The following is a 15,344-nucleotide window of genomic DNA, read 5'->3' as shown; positions in this document are numbered from 1 at the left end:
CTTCGTGATGACAATGGTATCTTTGTGGCTGCGGAGTTTGGGGTTTGTTCTTCGTGATGACAATGGTCTCTTTGTGGCTGCGAAGGAAGCTCACTAGGAAGGTTAATTCACACCTATAGAGTTAGGGAGTCATTGAAATGGCTTAAGGAGCTCAATCTTGAGTCTTGACAATGTCCAGGTCGAGACGGATTGCATCAAAGTTATTCATGGCATTAACAGTCGCTCAATCTTGACAATGTCCAGGTCGAGACGGATTGCATCAAAGTTATTCATGGCATTAACAGTCACATTCTGTGTTCTTCTTTTGATTTGATTATCAATGACATCGCTAAAGGCTTTTCTAATCTCAGCTTTTTATTTGTGAAACAGTCTGCAAACAAGGTTGCCCCAAACAGGATTGTCCACGAGCTAGCTCGAGAAGCCGTGTTTAAGTCTGACTGTGTGGACTGTTTTTCGATTCTTTTTCCTTCTATTGCTCATGTCTTAGAGCTGAACTCTTATATATATATATATATATATATATATATATATATATATATATATATATATATATATATATATATATATTCTCGTTTTATCTTTCCAAAAAAAAAGTTTAAATAATTTGGTAAACTGCTTGCAGTAATTATCTTTTATTTATTAGTGCAATGTTTTTATTATGAAAAAAAAAAAAAAAAAAAAAAAAAAAAAAAAAAAAAAAAAAAACAATAATGTTCAGGCATATTAAGTAAAAAATATTTCCAAATACCACAAAATCTTGCTGGGATTAAAAGTGAATTTGTATCACGGACAACTACAAACATACTTGCATTGCATATGGAGGTAAAAGTACACCCTTTTGAGACAGTACAAGTGAGTTTGAATCTCATCATTCAATCCATCCCCACCAAATGCGCTGAAAGAAAATAAATTATATCTATCTGCATACATTCATTCTTCTTCATTATGCAGATGACCGACCAACAATAAACTGAAAGATGTTTTACTGCTCATCCTGCCTGCCTGCCTGCCTGCTAGCTTCAAAGCAGAGCATAGCAGAGTTACCTTGGCTGGGACGGTGGTTGTCTTCTAGAGCTGGAGCTTTTGGGATCAGAGCGAATTGATGCACCGCTGGGTGAATAGCTATGCTGAACGCGCACCTGGTGCGTTACTGACTCCGTGGAACGACTCCCTACCACATTGATCAACAATACCACCTCTTTATCTTTGTTGTCTTCAGACCACCAGCTTTGTGGAAACCCGTCTGCAAATTCTTCCGGGGTGTGGAAGTCCTCTTGGTGTACCGATACTTCTACGCTCTGTTCGGGTTTGATCACCCCTGCTGCAGGTGTTACCTGATATATTCATACATACATACATACATGCATATGAGTAAAATATGTTTTGTCTTTCTGAGATGACTGACTGAAAACTAGAGCGCATTATTATGTTCTAACCTCAAGCCAGCGAGGAAACCCCAAGGACCCTCTGGGGCGATATTCTGATGGCTTCTCCTTCTCCTCCTCCTCAGTATTGGCTTGTCCTTTACATAGAATGTGAAAAACAGCTTTATCCTTTCCACTCTTGTTGGTTATTGTTAAGTTGAATGTTTCTTGATTCTGAAGAACTATCTTATCAGTGCCCACGCTTGTCTCAGGAACATCCAGTAATTCTTCAAGGAAACCCTTGATTTTATCGTTGTTCTGATAAATTTTACCAAACTCTCGTCTCCTTATGCATCTATCGATGTGAGCAATTTCAACGTTTAATTTGCATCGTACTGGTTTATGATCACTTTCTGTTACTTCCATTACAGCCTCGTACCTGTCATAAGAGAATATATAGTCCATTTGTAAGATAGACTAATGCAGGCTATATAAAAAGAAGCCATGAAACTACTTACTGTACAACAGATCCAACTACTGGACACTCTAAGCTGCACTCAGTATTCATAGTTGCTCGGTTGTCACGATATAGTACCCTATCACACCAGGCTGGAATCCGTTTCTTTTCACCCGAATCATATCCTAAAAGGATTATAGAAAGACATAACTAAACTACACAGGAGGTGTGATAAGAAGAATACTTTCAACATAACAATAACATATACATTTCGTACCTCCTAGTCCAGGTTTTCCCTTTTCAAACTTGTAGGTTGGAGGAAACCTGATGATTGCTTCGCGCATTCCTTGAAAAACTTTACCAGCTTTCATTTCTGCTCTCAGCTGATCCTTTTCTCGAAGCCAATCAAAGCTTCTCTGTGAAACCAAGTCCCTCGCTTCATCATAAGTTATCCCAAAAAGGCGATAATTGAAATCCCCAAAGAAAGTAACCATATCAGCATCACCAAGGTCAGGCCTCCCCTCTTCAGGATTAGCTGATGGAGCCTGTGAATGATTCTAGCCAGAGTTAAATGAATTGTGAAGTAATTTTGGTGAATCAATGAGACAGACTAATGCTCCGAGAGAATATCCGTACATTTGTACCCCGAAGCATTTGAGCAGCAGATGAGATGCTAGCTGCAAGAGAGATGAAGATGATCCATGGCAAGCCAGAAGTGTAAAGCAGCCAAAATAAATATGTGGACAACACAAGAGAGCAAGACAAAAACAGGTATCGCAGCATACCGGCAGCGTTGAAGATGGTAGACTTTGAGAAAGCCATTGTTCGAAATATATGGTAAAAATCAGCATTTCGCCGGTTGACTGCTTCCAAATGTGCCGCAAAGTGACAGTTCAGAAAGCACATTAAGCGATCATATACTCTCAACCTCAAACCAACACCACCCTGCACGGTGAATGCGTAATGATAACTAAAATGCAGTGTTTGCATGTAAGTTTAGTCAGTCATAGTAATTAAGATGATGATAATGATAATGATAATGATGGAGAAACATAAATTGCAAGATTATACAAGCCATTATTAAAAATGCATTCTTTTCTCTTAATGAAACAGAAACACCATTCACTAAAATTTATTCCAATCTGATTTGTGAATGCCAGAAACAATGGCTGAAAAGTGAAAACCTTCATCTATTGCTGTGCTTTATATTTCAATCTTTATGACTAAGCTAATAAAGCCCCTCCTCCCATTTTATCAAGTATCAACCAACAGAGATTTAGATACCACTTAACAATGCAGGAAAAACACAACAACAGCCCAATGCTTTAAAGCTTTCTCTGGAGAGCTACAGCTCCAATTTCTGTATGTTAGTAGTTGATGTTCGTGATAAAAGTTACCTTATTACCGATTGCTCGACCTAAACCACATGCAACTGCTCCAACATCAAGGTCCCCAATATGTGTTCTTAGCGTCTTTCTTACCCTGAACAAAACCATCACCCAACAATAGGACTTAGAGCTAACACATACTAGTACTAGCTCAATATCATATCACACAACTTTAATCTCTATGAAATGTTTCTACAAAAGGAGCTACCAATGATTACCAGATAGTTATAAGCAAAGCAGCCAGCTGTCTGGATCCTACACGTTCAAAAGCTGATCCCTCATCTAAAGCTTTCCCTATAGCATCCTGCCACCATTGTCCAATAGAACTTCCTTCAAGTCCTACCTACAGTTTACAAAGAGCGATTAGAACAACTCCATGCAAAACAAATACAATAAAAATAAAAGTAATATCGTCTCATGGAGTTTTTACAAAATCCTAAATTTTTGCACATTTTTTGAATACTAAACTATATTATCACAACTGCCCATGCATTTTAAGGACTAAGGAGAAAGGAAGCATGCTGCCACAAGAAGAAGAATAGTAGACTAGGATAATTTTGATGTGGCTTAAGATTCTCCATCCCAACCATACTATCAAAAATAAAATAAGATAACTTGTTTACTCAGAAACCTATCATCACTGTGTCAAAATGTATATAAATGGGGTGTGTGTAACAAGAGGACATACAGATTCTTTAGCAGCAGACATTGCAAGGAACCCTGCACCCATTTCCACTTCTTGTAATCCAACAACTACGATTCCAACATCTGATACTGCAGAGCCCAGCCATGCATTAAGTGCTTCTTGAGATGCTCTTCCTTGACCAACATTCCATGTTCCAATTAAAATTCTGATATTCGTTTGTTTTGTATAGGTATCTTCTTTCTCTGTCAATTCTTGTCGCAAAATGTTATCAATGGGTCCTGGAGAGGCAAGGCTCCATCCACGTATACCACCATGGTTAGCCAAGCTAAAAATATAGCCATTTCCAACCGCCAACTTCACAACTGGGCCATTATGAGCAACCCAACTTGCAACTAAGTTTCCTTCAAGATCTAACACCTGTAGAATACCACTTGCATAGCCAACCCATATTCGTGATCCATAACTGAAAAAGCATAGAACAGCACAAGGATGGTGAAGAAAGTCTTGCAAGCGGGTGCCATTTCCATCCCACTGCACAAGTAAGCCACTTGAACATCCAGTCCAAATTATTCCATCTGGAGCAAGCAACATTGCTTCAGTTTTCTTAGCTTCCTCCACAAATGCTCCTGCTCCCTTAGATGCAACTCTACGAACAGCATCTGCTGCACCCATCAAAGCATTCCGTGACCGCTGCAAAAAACCTGTTTTTTCCTTTTTAGATTTGGGCACCAACTTAACATTCATCTCATCTTCAACTGGTTGGTCTTGGGCTGAAGACATGTCAACTCGGTTCTCAATCTGACCATCTACATTATATACTTTCAGAAGTTCTCTTGTACGAGCATCCCTGAAGTTTACCAACTATCAGAATAATTTGGGATGATAAGAAATCATAAACTTCTCATCCTTTCTTTTTTACAAACAAATCAATCAAGAACCAGCATAGCATATAAAGTCAGATACGTTTTCACTGGTTCTCGTTCAGAATTGTAAAAAACCCTAAAAACAAAGATAAAGTGATTAAGAGAAGTACCACAATGAAAAGGATAAGGATCCAGCTGCCCACACTTTAGCTCTAACATGATCAGACAATAGACACTTCACCTCAGAGGATGAGATATTACAGACACCATTAACAGTCACTTGGCTCCTAAGATCAATGCCTGACCTCTCCACAAGTAAGGCAGCCATATGTCTCTCTTCAGGCGACAAACAGAGAGATTTTTCAGCACTTTCCCATGGCCAGATCTTAATGACACCACCCTCAGAACCAGACCATATATCACCTGGGCCAAATGTCCATGAAATAAAGTCATTGTAAGCAATATTATTATAATAAACAAAATTAAGCTTGAGGATCCAAATTACCAGGACAAATCTAAGGTTCAATCAGATACCTCTGCAGTTCAGCTCAAGACATTTTAGCAAAAACAAGTTACCTCATAGAAGTAGACTTAATCAACATTAATTGGCAGGCATCACATATGAATAGATGAGTTAAAAGGCGTGTCCAAGTGAAGAGTAATCGTTAGTTACCATAACAAGAAGTCACCATTGATAAAACTTGACCACGGTGAGCCTGCCAGGAGAGACCTTCCTTAAAAGGTGTATCGTCTGAATTGCACTTGTCTATCTTCCAAGTCCTAACCTTTCCATCCTTGTGCCCAGTCCACACTAACTTACTCCCGGGATCAACCATTAAACATAGTGTAGGAGATGTAACCACTGATTCATGAAAGGGCGCGGCCTCCTCATCCCCTCTCCTTGTCCTTCCCCCCATTCCAGGCCCTGGCTCATATGCATCTGAAAAGTTCCACACTCTTACCCCTGACTCTAGTCCTGCCCATAGCTGTGTCTCAGTACAACCAATGGTTCGCAAATATTTACCAACCTGCAGTCACATTTGAATAATTAACAAGTGACAACTACATATACAAGATTCCAAATTAAGTTCTGTTATAATCTAAGATTGGACAGAGGTCACACTAAAAGATTGAATCCAATCGGATCATTCAACTAGGCAATCAATTAGCTAGTCTAACACATAACCTTACAAACTCATATATTCTCAATGTGGAACTCTAACAAGTTCAAAATGTGTATAATGTGCAAAAAAAAAAAAAAAACATAAGAATAATTATATTAACAAGTGATAACTACATATACAAGATTCCAAATTAAGTTCTATTATAATCTACTATTGAGATCATTTGCAATTAATTAGCTAGTCTAATCCATGACCTTATAAATTCATATATTCTCAATCAGGAGAGTTCGAATTTGACATCAATGAGAAACGGAGAATGAGCAAACCGAAAAATACAAATCTACCTGCGTTTCTCTAAGAGGGTGAGGCCTGAGCTCGAGGCAAGGCGGACGGCCAGGGTGTACAGCAGAGCGAGATGGGACTTTAAAGATTCCGGTGCCGCCTCCGGCGCCGATGAACTCGGGCAAATAGTGCTTGTTCTGGAATTCCTGGGATCCTTCACCGGGCGGGGGGCAGCCGCCATCGTGGCCCTCCACCAAACGATTGTAGTCTTGCTGGTCGCCGTTGACGGTGGAATAGTGATAATAGGCGGCATCTTCGTCGTAGTCGGCGCTGTCGAAGACGGCGTTTTGGCTGTTGATAATGTCGGCGGAAATGCGGTCCTCATCGAGGCTGTGCTTGCGGACCTGGTGGTGGCGCTTGTAGTGGCTGCCGGTGTTGGTGCGAAGCTGCTGGCTGTAGGAATGGGACTTGCGGCGAGGCGGGGCACTGCTCAGCCCCGCTAATGCGTTCCGATCATCTTCTTCGAATTCTTCCGTCATATTCCCAAAATTGAAAGTGAGAACAATGGGAGAGATAATGTACGTATATATGTGAGTGTATCAATGATCAATTACAGGTAGTAGTGGTGGGGAAGCGGGGATTCGTTCAGAAAAGGACATTGCTTGCTTGCTTGCTATGGCATGAGAATGAAGTGGAGGGAGAGAGAAACAGAGAGAGAAAGACAGACAGACAGAGAGAGAGAAAGAGAAAGAGAGAATCGAGATTGGGAAACGTGAGGAGGAGAGGAAAAACAGTAATGCGGGATGGGATGGTTGGCTTGCATGGGAAAGCGGCAAGCCAGGAGACTGCCCGGACTTGGTCTCAGGCCATCTTCCTACTCCAAGCTTCTTCTATTTTTTTTTTTTATTATTACATTTATGCTTATTTAGGTAGAAGAATTTTTTTTTTCTTTTTTTTAGCATTATAAACTCTATTACAAAGTAGTATCAATAATCGACAAAAAAAAAAAAAAAAAAAAAGGTGTCATCATGTGACTACTGTATAGTTGTCAAAGTGAACATTAACCATTTAACTGCATCCCTCCATATAAGTCACAACGTCATGTCTCAAATTGAGCAAGGTTGAACTCGGACACCCAACAATATGTGTGTGTGTGTGTGTGTTTGAAACATGCAGATAAATATCTCAGCCTTAGATCAACTGCTCTATAAAATAAAAATTGCCACGTACAGGCCATGGTGTATATTTGAAATTATGCAATTATGTCATTAAACTTAAAAGTGTACAATCAAATCATTAAACAAGCAGAGTATGTGTGATTGAGACATTTTTATGATTTCTTTTAATGCAATTCAAAATTATAACATTTCAATCTTTCATCCCAATTAGTATGGTGGAGAAAATGACGACTCTTAGTACATACTAGGTAAGCAATATGATTATATTTTATTAAAAAAAAATTGTAAAAATATCATATTGCACATATCTTGTTTGTTTGATCGTTCGATTACAAAATTTTTAGTTTTACTGACTCAATTGCATAGAAGCAATAAATTCAGTGACCCAATATCATAATTGCACATATTTTGTTTGTTTGATCGTTCGATTGCAAACCTTTTAAGTTTATTGACCCAATTGCATAGAAGCAATAAATTCAATGACATATTTAACTTTTTTTCATACTTTAAGAACAACTTTATAATTAGTTTTGAGTTAATTCTCAAAATGATTCTCCGACTATAATCTTTTTCTCAAATTGGTCCCTTGACTTTTAATTTTTCCAAAGTGGTCCTCTAACTTTTGAATTTTAAGTCAAAATGGACTTCCGTTAGCTTTGGTGTTAAGTTAGTATTAAAATGAAGGGTAAAACTGGAAATTTAGGTTTTACACTCAAATTTAAAGCAATATGTAATTCCTTTTAACAATCTGAGAACATATTTCTTCAAATTAGGTATTTGCTCTCCTAAATCCGCAATCAAAATGTGGGATAACCAACTAGAAGGCCAGAAATCTTTGCCTTGAAAAGTTTGTGGATGAAGTTGAAGATGCACTTTTTTGACCTTCTAGTTGATTATCCCACATTTTGATTGCAGATTTAAGAGAGCAAATGCCTAATTTAAAAAAATATGTGCGCAGACTGTTGAAAGGAATCGCAAATTGCTTTAAATTGGAGTGCAAAATCTAAATTTTCAGTTTTACACTTCAATTTAACACCAACTTAACGTCAAAGCTAATAGAGGACTATTTTGGTTTAAAATTCAAAAGTCAGATGACCACTTTGAAGAAATTAAAAGTCAAGAGACCAATTTAAGAAAAAGATATAATCAGATGACCGGTTTGAAAATTAACTCATAAGTTTTAATTTTTCATTTTAATCTTTCACGTAAAACTTACTTTCAATATTTTATTTATTTATTTAAACTTAGGTGATCCCAACAGATCGCATAATCAACGTACTGGTAAAATCATCATATGCCGCCTTCAATCATGACCTGTAAGTCAGACAGAACCAACTACACTAAACCTGGAAGCTATTTTTTATTTTTAATAATATGCTCGGCAACACCCCTTTTAAATGGCACCATTCAGGCTCGAATCTCATCACTCCCCTTCTCCATCAAACCCCATGAGATGTACCCCAAAGAAACTTGCATTTCAAAGTGAATAAACAATTCAAAAATTACAATGAATGCATAGTTTTATAGTGTGTTCCTTGTCCAGAGATCATGCTCTCCATGAAATTATCCATCTAGATAAAATGGTAGGAGAAATCGTGGGGGATCTCACCAGACGTGCACATCATACATTGAGCTCAACTTGGAGGAAAACACAGACAAACATCCCAACAAAAAACGACCAATCAATCATTCCTCCTCCCTCGTCGTATTCTGTTGTTACTGAAACATTACTCTAGCTAGAAGAGAGTCGTGTCGTGTTGTGTCCTCTTTATCGTGTCGCTACCAAACACCCCATCAGCCCTAAGCCAATTTCGTAATGTTTGGCAGTAGAAAACCCCGTTTCCAAGCCCAGCTTCTCCAACTCCCTTCCTGTGTTGTACAAAACTACAACTCATCAACTTTGCGTATTTGATCAAGTCAAGAATGCACATGAAAACAAGTTTAGTTGGCTCTGTTAGTGAAGAAAAACACTATTCACAATCAGCAATAGATGGCTTAAAGACTAGAGGTAAATTGAACAATTCAATCTAAAACTTTTAAGAGTGGAGAGTTATAAGTAAAGAGAACAGACCAGTCAGGAAATCCTTGATCGAGGTTTTCAGGTATTTATACTCGTCTGCAAGGCCATAACCACTTGCCACGGGGACAACTAAATTGTCAATCATCCATTCCTACAAGAATAGAACACGAATAATGATTCAAAATTGTACATTCAGAAAAGATTAGAAGCACACTTATTGAAGGCATAAAATACATTTTGAGCTTCCTGCGAAAGTACCTGAATTGATGTGGCTAATGGGTTCACGCTCTTATTGAAATCCAGGACAGATACTTTAGACCCTGGTTTTAGAACTCGATGGATCTCCGCCATAGTTTTATTTACATCAGGCACATTTCTCAGTCCATAGCCAATTGTAACGGCATCAAAGTAAGAGTCCGCAAAGGGCAAATCAAGTGCATTGCCTTCAATCCACCTATATTGTATAATATGGTGTACCTCTTTGATTAAAAACATGCAATTGACTATAGACTACAAAGAAGATAATTATGTTTATGTATCATAGTTGAATCATATATGACACTTTATGCGGACGAATTGCAGATGCATCATAGACAACATTTTGCAGAAAATTGCCTACTTGTCTCCTTAAGGAGCTTTCCATATATTAGCCAAATAATCAAGTAAACAAACATCTCAATTACCAATGCTCACTTAATATTCTTGTAGCAGTTTTTTGACCGTAAGTTCTGCCTAGATGAAGCAATCAATAATTGCTCTTTTGAGAAATCAAGGCCTACCACCTGCAAGATTGTGACTTGAAAAGTTAAGGATGAAGTAGAAAAAAAAAAAAAAAAAAAAAAAAAAAAAACACACACATCAAATTTGAATTTAAAATCAGGAATTTTGGAAGCTAATGAGTATTAGGTAGGAGGCACCCCATGATCAAATCCAAGGGATGACAACTCAGTAATAACTGTCAGTTCTTTCACAACAACGGCAAAATTTAGTCTTAATAAAAACAGCATTGCATTCTTTACCATAAACAATGGTAAAGCAATGTAAAAATGGAACAGGTCAATATAGTGAAAGACTTATTTTGCAATCCAGGTCTAGAGAATACCATTATCCCTAACTGTAATCAGAGTCATCACCCACATATCTTATGCTATTGAAAAGAAAGTACATCAAGCAGAAAAAATACATGTTTCATGACTGATTAATCTAAATGTTGAACAAGGTGAAATAAATGGCAATCTTTTTTTCACTTATCAGTCAAGTTACTAAATAGAGGATAAAGCTCTTCATGATAAAGAATTCAATCTGGTGAGTTTTAGACACAATTCATCCGGGTTATTGGTGTAGAAAGCCTTAATCAGACTTGTTAAAGCAATTCAAAATAATGTCTTGTCCAACATACAGCAAAAGTAAGCTATTAGCTACTGCTAACGGGGTATTTTTATTCTGACCAATTTTCAGTAGAAAGTTTGTAGTGACACCCAGGATGGAAGAAATGGTGAAACAGGTCAAGTTCAGTGGAGCATGAACACCTAGTTGTCCAACCTCTTTTAGCGGCAGTGACTTTTCACTCTATAACGAAGTTTGGAAACCGTGCTAAATACCATCTTGTCAGCCTTTAGGTTCCTTAAAAAAAAAAACATTTCAGCCCCTGACTCTCATAATGGTCAATTTTCTCCTCACAGGTTAACATATTGCGGATCAGCTTAAGAACATACAGCAGTATCAAGTGCTCTATCATCTTTGTTTCATCCTTTTCAACTCAGAAAGTTAATTAAAATCCAAACTGATTTTAGTTATCAACTTGAAACAATGTAATGAGAACTTCTAGTGATTATTAGTTTACACTTATATTTTCCTCATACTGTCACACCACTTCTATTCTACTTATTGCCCCAAAACAATATGCATCCTTTTGACCTCTTGTAGAAGAATATCCTCTTGCAAGCACTCTGCAATTGAACTAAAAGTTTTGGGGATAGATGTATATTGCCCTTTAAGGACATTCCCAAGTGTGTAAATATACATCTCAAAAAGGACCTGTTTAAAAGGGGAAAAAAAACAAAGAAGACATCAGCTTTGTCATCATGTCCATCCTCCCAAACCTTCACTCAAGTTAGTCGGGTTCAACTATATGAATTCTATTTTTGAATTTAGTTTATATGATGAACATGAGGATCAAAGAATTCCTTCAAACAACTCAACCTTGCCCCATTTTGTCCTGTCAGAATCTAATTCATCATCCCCTTCTTCTTCAGCCTCTTCCCAGGTGTCACATCAGCAGGATTGACCAATTCTGCCTCAATGAAGGCTGTGATACTACTGTTGGCATGGCTGTACTGGGCAAAAGCCCTTTATTGTATGAAGTTCACTAGTTGGCCCAAATAGGGTGTAGCCCACTTCTAATCAGTTAGTTATCAACACAAGACAAAATATTAGGAAGGTATACCCAGGCACCCAGCACAATTGGCAGCATTTAAAAGGAATATTTATACAGGAAACATTAGGAAACAAGGGTATTCTCTCTCACACACTGAGACCCACTCATTCTCTGTCTCCAACAACAAGATATACTCCACTTTTCCCTACCTCTCTTATGAAACTCCATGGAAGAAGACTCAAACTACAACACCAGAAGACTCTATTTCTAAACAAATACAGAGCTTATATTCTCATCACTCATGTACATGTACATATGACACTATAGCGGAATGGAGTTCTTGCCCGCCTAGCCTAAAATTCCCCATGCTTATTCCCTTTGTGGTTTCCACTTCACAATCTTGACTTGTTTCATCATTCTTACAACTTTTTTCACACAAATCACACCAACTACAATTAAAAATAAATTGCAAACCCTAAAATGAACCTATATTGGACTCCAAAAATCCCAGTACCAACAACTATAATTGCTTAAAATGCTCAATGGAATCTGGCATCAGACACCAAATCACTCAATCAGCAAAGGGGTTGGCTGCCAATTTTGGACATTGACACCTCAGAGCATTTGAACTTAGGGTAGGTGGTAATGCCAAGCAAATTAAAATAAGCAATAAGCAGATAACGATTTAAGCTGTCATAACAAATGTTGATGTAAAGAAGAATGGTTGAGAACTGGGGAGCTGACCTTGCCATATGGCCCAACTTTCTCAGATAAAAGAAAGGCTAAGTCTCCACTACCACAACACACGTCTAGTACATTATCACCTTCTTTTGCCCTGCATTATGCACATATATGCATACAAAAATAAACAGAAAATGATGCCAAAATAAAACGAAAAAGAATTGGGCGGAAAAACGAGGGAAATCGAAACATACCCGGTCCAAGAAACAGCCATCCTCTTCCAAATTCTGTGTTGGCCCAAACTTAGCCAGTCATTCAACTGCAACAGCAGTCCCACATAAGCATACACGCTCAGATATAGCAATGATGATAATTTTAGATGCGTAAGGGATAGAGGAGAGGGCGCACGTTATCATAGACAGGAGCAATGCGGCTAAAAAGTGCCTGACGATCGGTGGTGCACTGGATGAGTCTACGTCTCGGCCGGAAAGTTGAAGCGGGTCTACAGGGAAGAATAAGCTGAAGTGAAGCCATTGTTACCTTCTCAGTTTTCTGTGATTCAGCAGAGGCTTTACAAGGACAGGAAATTTTATTCCGGTTAGATTACAATTTTCCCTGTTAACGGTTTAACTTATCATTTTAATCTATCAGTTTGGCCCCACACATTTTCAATTGGTCAGCTCCGGATTGTTTCACACTTTCTTGTCGGCTTATTGGTGAAAAAAAAATAAAGAAGGTGTTTGGTATTGGGATAGTGAATTTGATTAATTAATAGCATTAGTTGATTATAGAAAAGTTTTTGGTAAATTAGTTGTTGACTGATTATATGCAAAATGATTTTTTAAAAAAGTTTATCGGAAAAGCTATTTTGAATTTCAGCGTGAAATTACATTTTTTGTCTTATGACTATAGATGACGTGTTAATTTTGATTCGTGACTTTTAAAACTAACAATTTAGTCCTTTAACTATGTTTTTTTTTAGCATATTTGGTCCTTCTGACCAAATCACTGGTAGAAATTAGCCGGAAATACGTTTGTCATTTTAAATTATTTAATAATAGGGGCAAAATGATAATTTCAGGTCATTTTCTTCTCCTTCAATTCCTTCACCTGCGGCCGAAGGTTTTTTAGTTATGCTGGCCACGGGTACGAAGCAGGGGCTGCCGGAGAAGGCCTGTAAACGGTCTTCTTCCTCGACCGCCGCCGGGAAGACCTTCTCGGAGGATCAAGAAAATGAAAATTCTCGGAGGATTTTGTGTTCGCCAGCGAATTGTACAGCTTATAGCCTTTAGCAACGGAGTCTTTGGAGTAATAATAGGATTGCCTAGGCTGAGAAACATTCGGGTTGCAAAAACCAGGTGTGGACAAGGTTTGGTTTTGGGTTTTCTACATAGAAGAAGTTCTTGTTTTTCTGCTCATGTCTCTAAGCTTGTAAAACCAAGCATTTGGGATCATGTCTGATAACCTAAACCTGTGATTGCCTGTGTGTGTGTATTTAGTTTTCTATTTTTCAAAAAAAAACTCTAGCCAGCAGGTGAATGAAGGAGAAAAAATGGACCTGAAATGATAAAATTGTCATCATTATTAAATAATTTAAAATGACAACCATATTTCCGGCCAATTTTCATCAGTGGTTTGGTCGGGAGGACCAAATCTGCTAAAAAATATAGTTAAAGGACTAAATTGTTAGTTTTAAAAGTCACGAACGGAAATTAACACGCCCCCTGTAGTCATATGACCAACAGTGTAATTTGATCGTCAAATAAGCTAAAATTGACTAATAAGCTAACTAGGACTGGGCGTTTTGATTTGGTCCAAATCGAAAACCGATCAAGTTTGAAAACAAGAGCCTTACCCATTAAACTATAGACACATTTGTGTTAACACTTACATTCAGTACTTATTGAACTAAATCTTCAAATGAATATATACAAATCCATCTCCTCTTCCTTCCTTCAATTCCATTATGCATTCATGTTGTTTTTTTATTATTATTATTAATAGTAGTTGCAGCCGTGCGTTGCACGGCCATAATATTATGATGCAATATATAAAAGATTGTTATATTGAAGATATATGACCAATAACGTTTTAAATGTATTAAAAAGAAAAAATATAATTTATTGGCGTTCCATCAACAAAACAATTACACATTATTAAATATTTCTTTGTAAACTACATTTTGAGTCTTGTTTAAAAGACCTCTAGATTTCCCACAAATTAAGGCCTTAAGACCGTCCGGATTACTCACCCTAGGAACTGCTACATATAATTGGCCATGGTTAAAAATTGGTTTTTTTTCATAAGTGGAAACTGCTGAAAGCGTTTGACATTGACTTTTGTTGATTGTCATTGCATATGACAACATAAGTGGAAATTGTTTTTTTTTTAAATTTAAATGAAAGTCTTGGGTCTGAAGGAGTCAAAGATAGCCTTGGTATCAACACATTTGTACCTGCGTTGTTGCCACATAGGATTTGTGCCTCAAAATAACATGATTTCCCAATTGTGTTACTACCAACCTTGTACCATTGCACAGTCCTAGTGAGTGGTCTATATTTCTCAACAGCATAATTGGAGTTCCAACTTTCAAAGTTAAACAATGGCAGGGGACCCTTGAGCATCTCAAACTATTTAAAAATTCTATTGTGTGGACCTCAGATTGCATATCAACATTTGTCTCTGACTTGCAAATAGAATCACAACTCAAATATGTTATTGCTGAGGCTTGATTCATACTGTTCATGCATTCATTCACCTCGTCGACAACATCTAACGTTGGAGCCAGAATCGCTCTACTCTCGAGTTGTCTTGCATCTATCTTTCTAGAACGGTATTTAGGAAATGTGTTGTCAACAATTTATCTAATGGGATCGCCCTGTAAAACTATAACAATAGGCATGGAATGATTTAACCAATACTTTAATCGGAAGCGTTAAAGTACTAACCTGATTCCATGAGAGA

At 37.6% G+C, this 15,344-nt stretch overlaps 2 protein-coding genes across 3 annotated transcripts; both read right to left on the bottom strand.

Annotated features, from left to right (window-relative positions):
• Positions 1–730: 730 nt before the first annotated feature.
• LOC109157982 (type I inositol polyphosphate 5-phosphatase 12-like) lies at positions 731–7,002 on the bottom strand. Of its 2 annotated transcripts, XM_019305794.1 has the most exons (12): positions 6,187–7,002; positions 5,392–5,746; positions 4,889–5,141; positions 3,898–4,702; positions 3,428–3,552; positions 3,219–3,303; positions 2,607–2,766; positions 2,458–2,498; positions 2,099–2,366; positions 1,883–2,006; positions 1,437–1,803; positions 731–1,334 (listed from the first exon to the last, which is right to left on the bottom strand). In XM_019305794.1, exons 1-12 carry the CDS (start codon positions 6,661–6,663, stop codon positions 1,041–1,043), a joined length of 3,354 nt encoding a protein of 1,117 aa, XP_019161339.1. In that variant the 5' UTR covers positions 6,664–7,002; the 3' UTR covers positions 731–1,040. The 2 variants fall into 2 exon arrangements, with proteins under 2 accessions (XP_019161339.1, XP_019161338.1); XM_019305793.1 differs by having other exon boundaries at positions 2,458–2,766.
• A 1,754-nt stretch (positions 7,003–8,756) lies between these two features.
• On the bottom strand, positions 8,757–12,977 carry LOC109157980 (2-phytyl-1,4-beta-naphthoquinone methyltransferase, chloroplastic). Its single transcript, XM_019305791.1, has 7 exons — positions 12,789–12,977; positions 12,635–12,699; positions 12,444–12,534; positions 10,016–10,104; positions 9,581–9,776; positions 9,374–9,473; positions 8,757–9,171 (listed from the first exon to the last, which is right to left on the bottom strand). The coding sequence occupies exons 1-7, from the start codon at positions 12,912–12,914 to the stop codon at positions 9,071–9,073; spliced, it is 768 nt and encodes a 255-aa protein (XP_019161336.1). The 5' UTR covers positions 12,915–12,977; the 3' UTR covers positions 8,757–9,070.
• Positions 12,978–15,344: the final 2,367 nt, after the last annotated feature.

Source organism: Ipomoea nil, unplaced genomic scaffold (assembly GCF_001879475.1).
Source record: "Ipomoea nil cultivar Tokyo-kokei standard unplaced genomic scaffold, Asagao_1.1 scaffold2805, whole genome shotgun sequence".
NCBI classification, from domain to species: Eukaryota; Viridiplantae; Streptophyta; class Magnoliopsida; order Solanales; family Convolvulaceae; genus Ipomoea; species Ipomoea nil.
This window is presented reverse-complemented; position numbering and strand designations above follow the sequence as displayed.